Source organism: Podarcis bocagei, assembly GCF_964188305.1.
Source record: "Podarcis bocagei genome assembly, chromosome: 9".
NCBI lineage: Eukaryota > Metazoa > Chordata > Lepidosauria > Squamata > Lacertidae > Podarcis > Podarcis bocagei.
The window spans coordinates 32,888,605-32,905,346 of record NC_138134.1 but is presented as its reverse complement, the minus strand read 5'-3'; the positions used below and the strand labels follow the sequence as shown (position 1 = coordinate 32,905,346).

Below are 16,742 nucleotides of genomic sequence, written 5' to 3'. Positions count from 1 at the left end.
AGAATACTGAAGTTTCTTAATTTTACAAATAATCCAGAAAAATACCTTTGAGGTATTTGAATAGTCAGTCCAATTATTACTGCTCTTGTTTATTTTGGACTATATAGCAAAACATCATTTGTGATCTTTACAAAATCAGTAAAAGTGAATCTTCATTGTGTCAGATATCACTTGGACTATTGAAGAAATGTCTGGTACTCCTGGAACTGCATGCATGCCATTTCCATCACATCATAATACATTGGAGCAAAGTTTGCAAAAATACAAATAAAACTTTTAAATAAGCCCCCATAAGAAAGAACACACCCACAAAAAGCCTAATGTGTCAGTGCTGGAGCTCCAGAAGCTGTGAGCTGTTGCATGTCAGATTGAAAAGTAAAACCAAGGTTGGGGGAGTGGGCTTGCTAGAATATCTAGTAGCTTATAGGGTTCCAGAGGATGGCATGACTGTATGGCTTGAACCTTGAACAAGTGCAGGCGTGGTTGTGAGTTAAGGATATACCTCATTACAGGCAGCGACCATTTTAGGCACATCCAGTTCACACATGATTCCCAACATGTTGCTGAACAACTCCAGGCACGCCTGGAAGAAGCGGACCATTTGGATCCCTTCCAGTCGGGATTCAGGCCTCATCATGGGACTGAAACTGCCTTGGTCGCACTGGTTGATGATCTCCGGCGGGCTAGGGACAAAGGTGAGAGCTGTTTCCTAGTTCTGCTGGATCTCTCAGCGGCGTTTGATACCATCGACCATAACCTCCTTCTGGACCGTCTTGAGGGGCTGGGAGCTGGGGGCACTGTTATACAGTGGTTCCACTCCTTCCTCCTGGGCCGTGTTCAGAAAGTGGTGGTGGGGGATGAGTGTTCAGACCCCTGGGCTCTCACTTGTGGGGTGCCTCAGGGTTCTGTCCTCTCCCCCATGCTTTTCAACATTTACATGCAGCCGCTGGGAGAGATCATCAGGAGGTTTGGGCTGGGTGTTCATCAGTATGCGGATGATACTCAGCTCTACCTCTCTTTTAAATCAGAACCAGTGAAGGCGGTGAAGGTCCTGTGTGAGTGTCTGGAGGCGGTTGGAGGATGGATGGCGGCTAACAGAGTGAGGTTGAATCCTGACAAGACAGAAGTACTGTTTTGGGGGGACAGGAGACGGGCAGGTGTGGAGGATTCCCTAGTCCTGAATGGGGTAACTGTGCCCCTGAAGGACCAGGTGCGCAGCCTGGGAGTCATTTTGGACTCACAGCTGTCCATGGAGGCACAGGTCAAATCTGTGTCCAGGGCAGCTGTTTACCAGCTCCATCTGGTACGTAGGCTAAGACCCTATCTGCCTGCGGACTGTCTCGCCAGAGTGGTGCATGCTCTGGTTATCTCCTGCTTGGACTACTGCAATGCACTCTACTTAGGGCTACCTTTGAAGGTGACTCGGAAACTACAACTAATCCAGAATGCGGCAGCTAGACTGGTGACTGGGGGTGGCCGCCGAGACCATATAACACCGGTCTTGAAAGACCTACATTGGCTCCCAGTACGTTTCCGAGCACAATTCAAAATGTTGGTGCTGACCTTTAAAGCCCTAAACGGCCTTGGTCCAGTATACCTGAAGGAGCGTCTCCACCCCCATCATTCTGCCCGGATGCTGAGGTCCAGCGCCGAGGGCCTTCTGGCGGTTCCCTCATTGCGAGAAGCAAAGCTACAGGGAACCAGGCAGAGGGCCATCTTGGTAGTGGCGCCCGCCCTGTGGAACGCCCTTCCAGCAGATGTCAAAGCGATAAACAACTACCTGACATTCAGAAGACATCTTAAGGCTTCAGGGAAGTTTTTAACGTGTGATATTTTACTGTATTTTTGGTTTTTATGGAAGCCGCCCAGAGTGGCTGGGGAGACCCAGCCAGATGGGCGGGGTATAAATAATAAATTATTATTATTATTGTTGTTGTTGTTGTTATTATTATCCCTCTCTCTGAGAGTAGCAGTCCCTATAGATCAAACTATTGTATTGACATTATAAAGTTTGTTAGACACACAAAATGTGAATTATATTAAGTTTCACAACATTATAAATAAGTTAAAGGTAATATTTTCAAAGGACATTGAGAGCATTTGGAAGAAACAGCAACCTTCTTTTCACTGGATGCTGAGAAAGGTTAAGGAATCCACAGGCACCTTTCTGTTCTTCTGAAGTTGCTGCCAAGTGTCCATTTATAAGCTCTTTAGCACTGTGTTTTAAAATGTCAGAGCAGAGAATGATGAAACTCCCCCTAGAAAGCTTTTCATTTGCTTTTGTGAGATTTGTTTATATGCCCTATTTCACAATCAGTGAAGAATTCTTATTAAACTTAAAATATTGGTTTGGATATTTTTTAAAAAAACAAAACATTTTGCCTTTTAGAAACAATTGAATGCTAGATAATGCAGAAAGGTAATTCTTTTTTTACAGTGAGATTTGAGTAATGCTATGTGGAACATAATGTGTTTTATTTATTCTGTTGCATTACTAGCTTTTTAATACAGTTTCTGAACAATTCTGCAGCCCCGTCTTTGTATCTGTCTGACTCTGTAGGTATTTCAGTTAGCTGTTGTATATGACCTTGGGCTGTTAATACTGCATTGTTGGCACCTGTCTGTCTTGAGAGAAAATGAAGTGGGCCTTTGGGGGTGAAGTTAAAACTGCTACGTTAGCAGCACCAAAGTGACCTCCCCAGGGCGCAAGCCTGGCCAGTGTGTATGGAGGTCCCAGGCTGCCCAGGCAATACTGCCCTCTCGGCCTCTTGGATGTGGTCCAAAGGAAAGCAGAGCAATATGTTTGGCACCAGCTTGGCTGCAGGACTTGCTGGAAGGAGGCATACAAGGCACCATCCAACCATCTTAGAGACTCCACTCCAGATTTGTGTAGGGTTTACTTCTTAGGCAAGGCAGCGAGTACGGCTTTTTCCTTGGAGTTTTCTCCCAAAGCCTTTCTCATGGATGAGTATAGCCACAAGGCAGCGGAGATTTAGGACCAGAGTTTTCCTTCTGCTAGATGTGCTGTCTTCCCAGGTTGATGAGCCCCATCTGCCCCTTACTTCCCTTTGCACCTTCCTGACTGTTGGACCCACTATTGGTCTCGTTAGTCCACCAGAGCCTGTCTTTGCATGCAGGGGAAATCCCAAACTCACTGAGGGTTTGAGACTCCTCACCTGGTTTATCCAGACAGTCAAAGCTCTTCCTGGTGGGCACTGTTGCATGCTGGCAGTTTCTAGGAACCAGAAGGAGTATGACATGTCCCCCACCAGAGGCAATGCCCTTCCTTATACACCTTAGTTAATACTCGGTATAAGAGAATTCCATTCTGCCCTGAAATCCCTGCCTTTGGTGTAGAATGATGAGATATGCTTAATATTTTTTATGTGAGGCAAATAAGTGATCATCAGCGTTCTTCAGCCTGATGCCTTTCAGAAGATTCAGACTGCCACAGCTTTTCTAGAAAGAGCTGATGGGAGCTAGTCCAAAATGGTTTGGAGCACATCAGGTTGAGAGTGTTGTATAAAAGAGGAAACACTGTGAGGATTTGAGGCTGCAATCCTAAACACAGCATTATGTTGCTCTGTGTTTCTCCTCCGCCCCCACTCAGTCCTTTGACCCTGTTGTAAGATTCAACCGTTTAGCCTGGTCAGGTTTTGTACATGGAATGGGGGAGGTGTCGCCATGACTTCCATCTTAGGCAATCGTAGTAATAGTCATTGGTAGACGTGTCCTCTGTAAATGCGAGTGGTTTTCCTCACATCCTCTTTGCAGCGAATTCTGTATATTAAATATGTGCTGCTTGACAGACTGTTTTCTTTTGTCTTGTCTTCAGTCTAATGTTATCTGATATTGGGTGACCTTGAACTGCTGTATTCTATCCGCTTTCTCCACCCAATGCATAACTTTATCTATTTTCACTAATTAGGTCTGCCAGGTCCCCAAGTCTGAGCATCTAAACTTGCACTAAACAAATTACTTGCTGATTACGCATATCATTAATTGTGCATTTTATACCAACATATTTTTTTCTTCCCCCAGCAAGTACCACATAAAGTTGGGAAAGGAGCAATGGAATGATCTTCTTACCAGCCCATTCACGCATAGGACCAGGAAACAGTAGATCTTTATTCTCTGCCCTACCTGCATGTTGCAAGGGGGTGTATCTTTCTTTCCTTGGTTCTGCTGCCCCACTAGCTTGTAAATAGCATTAGCTTTTCTCCTCAGTTAATATGGGAAGTTGACGTTTCAAATATTAGAGGGAACTGCTTGTGTTAATCTTGAACCTCCCTTGTAGCTGAGTAAAATCTTATAGTAAAACTTTGATTTTAGTAGTAGAGTTAGAATGACATGTGCACATAGTTTGCGGAAATGAGTCCTAAAAATAAAAATGCTGCTTGAAAGTAAGTCCTGTTGATTTCAACAAGGTTTCATTAATTTATGAATATGTAAAACATATGCTAAAGATCAGTAAATGGAAGATAACCCAAAGAATCAAAAGATCTTTCTGAGCCCAGTGCACAGTTCACCTCCAGCCTCATCAACCTCAGCAGTTTTGAGTAAGACTCAGCTTGACACCTGTAAAATGGAAATAATGGACACTGCACAGTTTTGTTATGATGCTGTAATAAATATGGTGAATCCTCGTAAAATGCACAGCTTAGTTTAAAACTGAGCACTACAAATCATAATATGTGTACATATGATTGTACCCAAAAGTCATGCAGTCAGTCATGCAGAGCATTGAAACAAAACAAAAAACTGCACTGGAAAGAACCCAGTTTATTAACATCCAGGAGAATGGGATTTGACTCTTATCTGTATACTGCAACAACTGGGAATGTTACCACTTTTGAGATAAATGGGCGCTGTAATTTTCAAGCCTGATGTATTTTTAAATAGTCTGAACACTTTGCATTCCCAGGATTGGGAGAAAGAACAGAAATTTCAAAAACTAGAGCAAAAGGCAGATCTAAAATTCAAATACGTGTATAAATAAGAAACCAGAAATGATGCATGCATTCAGGCTGCAGAATATGTGTTAGTGGAATCAGTCCTGGTTTGCAATCTGTTGGAAGGGATTACTCAAATTCCAGCTTGCTGGTTCAAATGTCATAGCAAACTGGTTTGACAAACCAGATTTTTTTTCCTATTAAATTGGATGCATGAGAGTGGAGTGGGCATGTTTTCTGGTTCTACAGTACAGACAAGAATGTAAAACTTTCAGTCATGTATTTCTCTTAGAAGGCATAAATCTAGGTCAAACTGCATGTGAAGTGTATTAACGTAGAAATTGATTATTTCTTCTGCAATCCTTGAGCATGACTGCACACAGTGTTCTCAGTTGCTTGTTGTCTAGTAGTCTACCATTCTAACTTTTCATGAAGTTACATAAAGTAGGTTGATTGACTGATTTGAAATCTGAATTCTGTTGGGTGGGGGGTGGAGTCCCATTTTTGCCCTTATCAACATTGCCTTAATTAACTGACTGTTCTCCAGCTCACCACCTCCAACCCCAATGGGGTAGCGTTATCAAAACATCTTATCGCACACGGAAGATTGTAGAAGGGGTGGTGTATTTTCAGAAGGAGACTGAAACCTGCGCAAGTATTTCTCACACAAATAGATCTTTTAAGTTATGTATTTGAAAACAGGCAGAAAACACATTACTTAATAATAAATTAATCTCCACTGATGGGCCCAAGAAACATATGTAGGCTGCGTTGAGTTCTGTAGAAGAAAGGCAAGATATAAATTTACCTACATAATTATGATGCTTCATATATAGTCATTAGTAGTCATCAAAAGTATTCATAGAATCATAAGAGTTAGGGAGACCCCCTGGGCCATCTCTAATTTAACCCTCTGCTGGATGCAAGAAATTAAGAGTTGAGTATACTCAAGAGATGGCTGTGCAGCCACTGCTTCAAGATCTCCAGTAAAGAAGAGAGAGCCCATCCCCAAGTAATTCAGTCATGAAGACTTCCATGTGGTATGAAATATTTCTGTAAGGATTGGAGAATTTAATACTTATCCAGAAGACCATAAATGTATTTCTGGAAGACGATTTGGGAATTTGATCTGATTCTAATATAGCTGCATTCTATTGTAACCTTATGATTTCACAGACACTTTCTTCTTTCTACTGCCCAACTGCTCTTTCTCTCACCCTTTTCTATTCAAGGTTATCTGTGACCTGTACTGTAAATAATACGCAGGATAAGTAGATCACTTTTGTTACATCATATTTCATATGGGTTGCTATTGCTATCTCAATCTCTTCCTTTATGGTACTAAAGTCTGCGAAGCTACGTTAGAGTTGGTAGCTGCCTGTGATGTGCAAAACTAGTGGCTTGCAGTTTTATGTCTAAGGTGTCAGGATTCTACTCTGCTCTAAAATCACATGAATTAATTAGTTGAAGGGTAAGCCTTTTGAGCATGTACAACTTTGAAATCTCGCACAACTTGCTTTAGTCTTTGGATGACAAATGGATTGTTATAGGTCACATTCATTAAATATGTGCTCTATGTTCCCCATAATGTTTTCAATAGTACTGCCGAAAGGAAAGCTTAAGATGCAAATTCTAGCAGCTGCCTTAAGAGAGCGGCTGAAAAATGAGCAAAAATAATGTCAGGGCAGTCTTTTGGAGAGATGAGACACAAAATCATACGCCTTTTTTTTTTTCTTTTTTTGACAGGCAAGTGCTGAAGAGTTGAGTAATAAGCCTCTTCCTTGCAGGCAAATAGATAGTAGCAAGCAATGATATGTTTGACTTATTGGCACCAACCAACTCTCCCAAGGCTAGAATCTACAAAACCTCATGAAGTAAGACAGGAAAAGAACAAAGCTTAAGGCTGCAGTCCTGAATACACTTACAAGGGAGCAAGCACAGAGGAACTTATATTGAGTAAACTGCACTGTTTGAGGGGTTTTTTAAAATCTCCTCTACAAATTAATTTGCATGTTCTGTTGGATTACTTGTTAAAGTGTTGTGCAGAGGGTTCCTAGTTTGCTTTCCAGCAAATATGTTTCCCAAGCTTCAGCTTGAAAAAATATATAGCCTGCAAACAACAGGGAACAGACAAGCCTCAACATTTAAATAAAATACCTGCAAATATATTTCTGAGGCGTATGTAAAAAGGAACAGCAATTTGATTGGGGAGGGAGAGCTTGATGCAAAGGAAAGCCTGAATATGAATGAGTGTTTATATTTTGTTAATGCTAGTTTTGCCAACTCAGCATGATAAAAGTGGCTTATTTGTGGAAGAACTGGGATTTTCTGATTCCTGCCTTCAGTTCTGCAATAATACGTCTAACACAGTAAAGAAGTCTCTTCCCACCATTCAGTATAAGCCATTTTGAAGCAGAGAAAGATCTTAAAAACAGCTAAAGCCGTGAAATGCAGCAAATAGTCAGTTCCAGGTGGTTGTTGTTGTTGTTGTTGTTATTATTATTATTATTATTATTATTATTATTATTATTATTATTATTTAGTTAAACCCTGCCCATCTGGCTGGGTCTCCTCAGCCACCCTGGATGGCTTCCAACAAAATATTAAATTTCATAAAATTTATTTCATAAAATTTTTACACCACTTGATTATTTAAAAAAACCATAAAACCAAGAAAAATCCACAACTATACTATGCAACATGCAAAAGTTATAACTCTAAAACAGATTTAAATTGCCTCAACTTTCTAAGCATCTGGGTAGGCTTATCTAAGCAAGAATGTTTTTAGCACTGAAAAGAGTACAGTGAAGGCGCCTGCTAGATCTCAACAGTCGGGGAGTTCCAAAGTGTAGGCGCTGTTCTGTTCTTATATGCTGTTATATTCTGACAAGGCCTCACTCCTGTCAGCAGTCGTGCTTCCAAATCAAGCACAGGGGAAGCCCCACATAGAGCACATTGCAGCAATCCAATCTTGAAGTAACCAACACATGAACTACTGTGGCAAGGCTTTCCCGGTTAAAGAATGACTGTATCTGTCCACCAGTTGCAGTTGGTAAAAGGCGCTTCTAGCTACTGAGCCTCCAGTGACAACCTCCTTGACTTATGTGAGTGACCCAGTATAACTGGTAATATATCTACACTGGCACAATGATCTTTCTACCCATTTAATTGCTGGCAATGCAGATATTACAATCAACTTGGTTAAAATCTGTTTTCCTAATCTCGCATGGTTGTTACTTCTGCCCAGTAAAATAGCTTGCTAGCCAGTGCCTCCCATATTCAGAGCCTTTATTTCAGAACGAATGCTTTGATGTGCATGTCTAAAGATGTTTCCTTTACATCTTTACGTGTTAGATTATTCAAAATAGCTCTGCGTATATTAATTACTTACTGTATGCTCTACCATGTTGCTGTCTGTATATCAAACAGCAATAGCTCTTGTGAAGAAACTAATACTCATCCATTAAGATTTATGATGATTCTATTTTTTTCCTGTATTGCTACTTCAGAAGTGTAACAGAGAGGCTTCTGTGAAGCACTTCCCTCAGTCGAGATAAGAATGAAATACATTACATGAAGTGATTTTCTTTTACAAATTTCTAAGAACTCAGTTCTCATTCGGACAGTCTTGGGAATCATCATAAGCCTGGGAATCAAACTAGTCAAACAAACAAGTGATTTATGATTCATTGTTCTTCCTGATGAGTGTGCTAATGTTAATGTAAAATTATTCCAGCCCAAGTTATTAAATACTGTAGCTCAGTATCATATCAAATAAAAGTGAAATTGTACTCTTATAAATTAAAAATCTTAACAAGAACATCAAAGGTATAAAAGCTTTTCCTATGATCACAAGGGAATGTATAGATGGTTTTTGTATTTCTAATTCATAGGATCCATTCAGCTGTGCCTATGATTTCCACACAAGACTTTACTGGGAGATTTGGCTGGCCTGTGTGGAGGATGGCAAAATATACTGGCTTGTCTACATTGCTGCCTGCCCCAATTTTAATTTTGTAGTTTTACGTTCGTATTTTATCCAGGCATTGTATTTGGGAATGTTTTACCATTCATATTTTAAGTCTGTGATAATTCAGCTTGGCCATTCCTTTATTTAAAAATTTACACCCTGCTTTTAGAAAAAATAACTCCAAAACAGCTTCAGAAAAAACTGTGAAATGCATAAAATAGCAGGGTGCCCCAAGGAATGTGGATTATGCAGAACTCATTCTCCCCAGCAAAGAAGTAAAATGTTGGGGCAGATCAGGGAATGCTTTGGATCTGCTGGATCCCAAGCCCTCCTGTTCTTTTGGCATGCCTCCAGCATTGAAGGATTTTCCTTCTTCCCATTGGAACAGGGGGGAATTATTATTATCATTAATATTTTAAGAAAAGGAAATGCAGTCCCCCTTCCCCCCTATTGACAGTACATCTGAAGTGGCCTCTCCTGACATGATAGGATTGCTCTGTACATTAAATGCTATGAAAGTTTTATGCTATAAGTGAAATTCCCACTATTGCAGTTGTGTGTGCTGAGTAGATTCTCGTATATATCTGTTGATTATGATCATATTGTTCCACATTCTTGCCATACTTGGTTGTCTCTTATTTTTATGTTTTTGATGAGTTGAGAGGTATATCATAACCTCTGGAGTTGTCATGAAGTTCAGCAGCTAACTATGTAAGGAGCAGTAACATTATGTTCTTAGCTTTAAGACACCTAGTGAAAATTATTGTTATTAATTGATTGATTAGTTAGTATACAGCAAGCATAGGCAAACTCGGCCCTCCAGATGTTTTGGGACTACAACTCCCATCATCCCTGACCACTGGTTCTGTTAGCTAGGGATAATGGGAGTTGTAGTCCCAAAACTTCTGGAGGGCCGAGTTTGCCTATGTCTGGTATACTGCCTTCCATCTGTAGATCTCAGGGCAATTCACAACATAAAAATACAAGATAAAAAAGCACAAAATACACAATAAAAACAAACCAATAACCCCCTCCAAATTCCTTTTGTTGAATAGATAAACATTCCCAGATACAATCTAGATACCTTTGTTTATGTTACCACACTGTTTGTGCTGCAGTTAATGAAATCTGAAAGTACAAACTGGCCCACATAGTATCGGTATCTTTATTATCCATCACTGATTGAAATGCAGATTGTAATATGCTTTGGGAATGGAAAAAAGACAACTGCTATCTTTTCAGTTTGGAGTGGTAAAAAAATCAAGAATGCCCATGGGCCAACATTCTAGTCTGTATTTTATTGTGGTTTGAAAGGTTTGGTTTAGAAAGAAGTAACTTGATCAGTATTCAATTGTATGCTAGCTTGCATAGCATAGCATGTTAGAATATGGCATCTTTCTTGCATGTTCATGGATGATAGGCTGCATTTCGTCTCTTGTATTCAAGGCAATATACCTCTGAACACCATTTGCTGAAAATCACAAGTAGGGAGAGTGCAATTGCTATCAGCTGTTGCTTGCAGGCTTACCATAGGCATATATGGTTGACCACTATGAAAACAAGATACTAGATTAGACTGGCCCTTTGTCTGATCTATCAAAGCTTTGTTCAGTTCTTTTAATCTAAAGTATCTAACACATTGATCCTCACAATTCCTACCATAGAGATTGCCCAGCTAAACAGGTGTCAAAGGGCATCAAAAGATTGGATGTGATGTGACATTTATTCTGTGATTGAAGGGATATAGCTAAGAACAGTGAGATGGAGGGAAAAGGGAAGGATGATGGAGTTTTCTGTTAAGTTTTTTTACTGTGTTCTGAACTTTTGATATAAGTCATTTTTAATTATGAAGGTGCTAGAGCAAACAATAATAACTCTTCAGGGCTCACCATTTTGGGGTTTTGAACAGAGTGTGCCATGAATCCTCTCGATATGGCATGCTTTATTTCCTCTATTCAGGAAATAATACTGAGAGCCAGTGTGGTGTAGTGGTTAAGAGCAGAAGACTCGTAATCTGGTGAACCAGGTTCGCTTCCCCGCTCCTCCACATGCAGCTGCTGGGTGACCTTGGGCCAGTCACACTTCTCTGAAGTCTCTCAGCCCCACTCACCTCACAGAGTGTTTGTTGTGGGGGAGGAAGGGAAAGGAGAATGTTAGCAGCTTTGAGACTCCTTCGGGTAGTGATAAAGCGGGATATCAAATCCAAACTCTTCTTCTTTATCTAGTACACAATAGCTTCATGTAGGCTGGTCTCTCCGAAGCCACTCAAAGGTGCAGATTCTGTTAATCTTAGTTCTGTTCTTCATGCTCACTTCCATTGTGTTGTGGAAATGTCTCATACTGAGTGAGTTTTAAAATACCTTCCCTCAATGGTTTCAGTGCTTTACCTCAGTCCTCAGACAGTTCTTTTTTAATTAGAGCAACTAAAGCTGCTGTGTCAAATGAAGTTTGTGGCCTCTCTGTTGTTTTTCACTGCATTGAGCCCTGGCAGCCATTTTGGAAATGGCTCTGGCCTGCTTGGGATTCCCTGGTGATCTGAGCCAGAAGTGAAAATCAGTCATCCAGAGTGCTGCTTTGTGATTCTCTAATTCTGCAGCTCACAGCCCACTTGGAACTGTTAAAAGTTTGAACAAGACTTCATTTTGGAGCAAGCCTAGCTATTTTTGATTTTGGGAAGGAAGGAGCAGCAGATGATAACACCATATTGCCTCGGTGATGTCGCCACCCCCTTGACTGTTTGAATTTTAGTTGCAGAGATTGCATTGGCAGATCATTTTAATCGGGTCGGTGAGACCCACTTCACCAATTGCAGTTTTCTATTTTCAAGTGACATGGCCGAAATGATTAGTAAACAGTAGCGATATCTTCGTTCTTAGTAATGCCTTAACCTCCCTTGAAAACCAACTGCAGTTTCTCCTTCTCAGCTCTTCATCAGACACTGCCTTGCGTGTTATTTTTCATTTTCAGTAGTAGTTCTGGCTTGTGAGAAAGTGTGATAATTCAGCATCATGTGTTGCTGCCCCCCAATGTTCAAAATCATTAGCTAGACATTCAAGTTTGAGACACTTTAGTTTTCATAACTTCCAGTTTAAGAATTTTTGTCTTTGATTCAGAACCAAAAATCTTTTTTAAAGGCATCTGCTTATGTATGTATTTTTTTTTTCTTTTAAGGAAATAGAGTTTTTCAGGGCTCCAGATCATATTTGGCTTCATAAGTCTTAAATTTTCCATCTGCTACTGGTGCTATATGACGTCCTCCTGATGCCTCTCTTGTTCACAGACATGTCGTAAAATTTGCGTGTGTTGATGATGTGTGTGGACTTTGTTTATCACAAAAGTTGCAAATCATAATCTTCAAACAGTTAATTTATGGAATTTGGTGCCCACCTTTTGTAGGGTGCCTTTTTTGATGTGTAATATTTAATTATGTTGTTTTTATGTATTTTTATAAATCAGAAATGCAACCTTTTTATATGTAAGTACTAGCCAGCAAGACTCAAATGTAACAGTATTAGCAGCTGCACAGGTGGGTTTCAAATATTGACATTTGTTTTTAACCTTACATTTACAGATAAATTTATTAAATGTTTCAAGTTGCCTAAAGAATACATTGACTTGAACAAATTCCACAGAGATTAGAGTTACACCATTGTTAGTAAAAGGGGCATAGAAAGCTGAAGTTGGGCCAGCAGCTCTTCCAGTTTCTTTGTTTTCTAATTTTATCTCTCCCTCTTATGTAGGATAACAAGGAAAACAGCAATCTTTTGCCAAACAATGGAGACCATGGCCTGGTTCCTGGAAATGACAAATTCAAGCCTGTGTTACCCTGGCCTCACGTCGAAGGTGTGGAAGTAGACTTGGAATCAATTCGGCGGAGGAATAAGGCCAAAAATGAAGGGAATCCTCTTGGTGGCAATAATGATCAGCAGAACATCATGCAGCGACAGTATCTCACATTTAAGCCACAGACACTGATCTACCGTGATCCCGTATTACGACCTGGAATTCTTGGTAATTTTGAACCCAAAGAACCTGAGCCTCATGGAGTTGTCGGTGGTCCTGGTGAGGAAGCCAAGCCATATGTTTTAGGACCAGAGTATAAAGAATCTGTTCAAAGCAGCATTAAGGAGTTTGGGTTTAACATGGTAGCAAGTGATATGATCTCACTAGATCGAAGCATTAATGACTTGCGTCAAGAAGAGTAAGTACCTGATCTGCCTCTTCTTTCCCCTCTTTTAATTGTGTTTTTGTTATGCGATCTGTACACTGTGACAATCATCTTATATGAATATATATTAGCGATAGTAAAGGAAAACAATTCAGCACTTCTTTTTAAAATGAGCTTTCCTTTTTCTTTTTAGCAGAGATGTAATCATGTGCATAACACTCCTACTGAAATTAGCAGAACTTAAAAAATGCATAACTATAGCTTGGTTAGTTCCCAGAAGTATTCTAGCAGGCATTCAGATAATGAGTAATAAATTACAGTTGCTTAAACCTTGATCACATTTGATAAGAAATCATTTTTCTGTGGTGGGTAGATAGGATTTAGCCTGATATTCAAAAGGCTTATGCAATTTTCCTACCCCCTTTGATCTGCTGGGTCTTTGATATATGACCCTTAACTCTCCAATAAGGCATGATGCCAGGTTCAGATGACCATATTGCCTTCATCTGAACCAGTGTGTTAGCTGTTGCAACTGAGCTGTTTGTCTGAGGCAGGCTTTCCACTATGTGATCTGTGAACAGAACTCACCAGCTTGTACTTCTGCTTGTTTTTGTTCTTTGCATTTACTGTCTGTTACAGAATGTGTTCTTTCTGAGTGAATTCAGGGGAGAACAGTACAATGGCTCCTTTTAACAGTTATGAAAAACATTCTTCCCTCCATGTTTCTGTGGTAACTACTAAAATGTAATTGTGTTGTGCAAAGATTTTGTACAGAGTTCTCATTTTGTGTTCCCTGTGTGCAAGTGTTTGATGTAAACCATCAGGTTTCCCCCACTTTCTCTTACCATCAGTAACTTAAGAGCCTTAGAACTGGAGTTTTTTGCTTCTCTACCCTTAAAATGCATAAAACCTAAGAGAGACAGGGGTTTGTTGACAAGGGGAGAAAACCCTATCCTCAGAAGATGTGATTTCCATATCACTTTTACTGTGCATAATTCTCTATGAGAATTCTATGCCCTCTATATCTTATTTCTGTCATTACTTTAGAACTTTTTGGAAGTAATAAGATTGAAGGATCAGTACATTTTCATGATCAGTTTCTTTGACTACATAAAAGGTGCTTATGATGTTGGCATTAATGTGATTTGATTGTGGTATCAATAAGGTTTTCTTTTCCTGTAGATAGCAAGATCTTGGCTTTACATCTAGATGGGTTGATTAAAGCAACCTTTGTTGCCTCTGCCGAAATATCTTACAATACCTTTGTACTCTATTCTCAGTCAATTTTATTTCCCAGGTACAATCCTTTTCAGCAGTGTGTTTTGTATATCTATGAAGCACAGGTGGTGAATATTATTTATTCCATATCAGAACTGTCCCACTGCTTCTAATTCTAACAATGCTGCAGACCCTGAAGCACATTTGATGATTAAATAAGCAAGCAAGACCATGGCAGCTGTTCCTGAAATATTTGGCTGATTTCCCAAGCATATGGGCTTTCCCCCCTTTGAAATAACATTGCAAACATTTTATGGAGCTCAGGTAACATGAGAAACATGGTTTGCTAAGGAAAATAGTCCTTTAATGATAGAAGAAGTTGAGAACCCTTTCATTTCTTGCAAAGTCCATTTTGAGAAACCTGTTAGAAACAGCCGACTTGATCCAGTTAGCCCATGGTTCCAACTAGCCTAGTGTAAAAGGGAAAGGGAAAGGTCCAGTCGTGGATGACTCTGGGGTTGCAGCGCTCATCTCGCTCTATAGGCCGAGGGAGCCAGCATTTGTCTGCAGATAGCTTCCAGGTCATGTGGCCAGCAGGACTAAGCCACTTCTGGCGAACCAGAGCAGCACACGGAAATGCCGTTTACCTTCCCGCCAGAGCGGTACCTATTTATCTACTTGCACTTGATGTGCTTTCGAACTGCTAGGTGGGCAGGAGCTGGGGCCAAACAACGGGAGCTCACCCCGTTACAGGGATTTGAACCGCTGACCTTCTGATCGGCAAGCCCTAGGCTTTGTGGTTTAGACCACAGCGCCACCTGCGTCACCCTAGCCTAGTGTAGCTTTCTATAATTAGGAGCAGCTCTCAGGTAGAGAGAGACGTATTGTAGCTCTGCTACCTAAGGTACTAATAAACTTGAGATGACGGGATTAAAGCTGGCACCTTATATACACACACTTCATGTGTTCTGACACATATCAGTGACACTTCCCCATCAAAATATTAAAATAATAGTGAATGCTGTATAGAGGAGCACATGCTCAGATGTGTGTGACTTGATCTACTTCAGGATTATGTGCAAACGTGGTGTCCTCTCACTTTTGGGGGCAGGTTAAACTGGTTAATTGGGGGTAATGCTATAGCTCAGTGATAAAGTACATACTTTGCAAATGAAGTTCCTGTTTCAATCCCAGTTATCTCCGTCTAGGACTGGAAAAGACTCTCTAGCTAAGGCTGAAAGCCTAGATGGTCATTGTCAAGTGTATAGACCAGGTGTGGGGGAATCTCAGGCTCAAGCACACTTCATATGTTCTGCATATGAACATATGCAGAACAGCCCACCTTTCTTTCTTGCCCTCAGGACTCTTCCCAGGCCACATGCCCCCTCTTCAGTCCTAATCTACACCCTTCTGAAGTACTCTTACATTATTGGAATGTGTCCTTGTATTGTGATGTCTCTTGGTTGCCTTTAGGGAAAATGAAGAAATGTGTGCTTTGCACATGTGTACGTAGAAACCTCTGAATTTTGTGTGGCTGGATACTGCCTGCAGAAGTAGTCACATCCATTGTCCCACTTTTGCCTCTGACCATGCCCCCCCCGAGCCCATCATATGGCCCCCAGTAGTTGCTTATGAGGGAAAGTGATTGTCAGGCTGAAAAACGTTTCCCATTTCTAATGCTAGATAGCCTAATTGTCTGAATCCGCACAAGACAACTTCCTATACTTACAAACTTAATTTTGACATATCAAAAATGTTTTGTTGGGTGCACTATTTTGTATTGGTGGGGCAGCGAAGGGTTCCAGGCTACAGGTCTTATTCAACTAAGCTTTAGGACTATTTAAATCATGATTAAGTTAATTTCAGTGGCTCTACTCTGAGTAAAACTAGTTGAAAACCATCCAATGCTAGCTGCAGTTTTAGAGGGTTGCTAGGCTAGGATCAGCTATGATTCGTACCATTATATGTGTGGTGAGAGACTGTGATTGAAGCTTTCTTTACTATGGTATCTTAACGTGACCTATATAACAAAATGAAAGAGGTATCTGGTGTGCAGATGTTCTCATCTTCCCAGAGTTGCAAAACAGCAACAACAACAACACAGATGCTGTATGGAGACAGGAATATCTGATAATGTCTTTGCTCTGGCAGCTATAAAGATAAGAGCTAAAGTGCTGCTAAATCGGCAGCTTTGCGATATCAAGTAGAAGGCACTAGGTGGCAGGATGCATTTAGCTTTAAATCAAAACCCAGTTTTAAAATGTATCTTATATATATGAAGGCTTCCTTGTTTGCAGTTAGAATCACTGTCCTCTTCATACAACTTAAATAATTATTAATACTGTACAAGATATATTGGAAGTGCTTTGAGAATTTTCACTACTGACCAATAACGTTTAATATCTTTTCTGAAGCTTGAACCCAATCCAAAACA

At 40.4% G+C, this 16,742-nt stretch overlaps 1 protein-coding gene across 5 annotated transcripts in view; it reads left to right on the top strand.

Annotated features, from left to right (window-relative positions):
• The window catches only part of GALNT7 (polypeptide N-acetylgalactosaminyltransferase 7), a 45,009-nt gene that overhangs the window by 7,340 nt on the left and 20,927 nt on the right, over positions 1 to 16,742 (top strand). For 4 of the 5 annotated variants that reach the window (XR_014011738.1, XM_081208879.1, XM_081208880.1 and 1 more), the window contains exon 2: positions 12,663 to 13,123. Coding sequence is in view for 4 of the 5 variants with exons in the window: in XM_081208879.1 (XP_081065005.1) it covers positions 12,663 to 13,123 (461 nt within the window). In the remaining variant the exon portion in view is untranslated. Of the gene's footprint in view, positions 1 to 11,068; positions 11,194 to 12,662; positions 13,124 to 16,742 lie in introns of those variants that run through there. The other variant, XM_081208881.1, reaches the window with a different exon arrangement.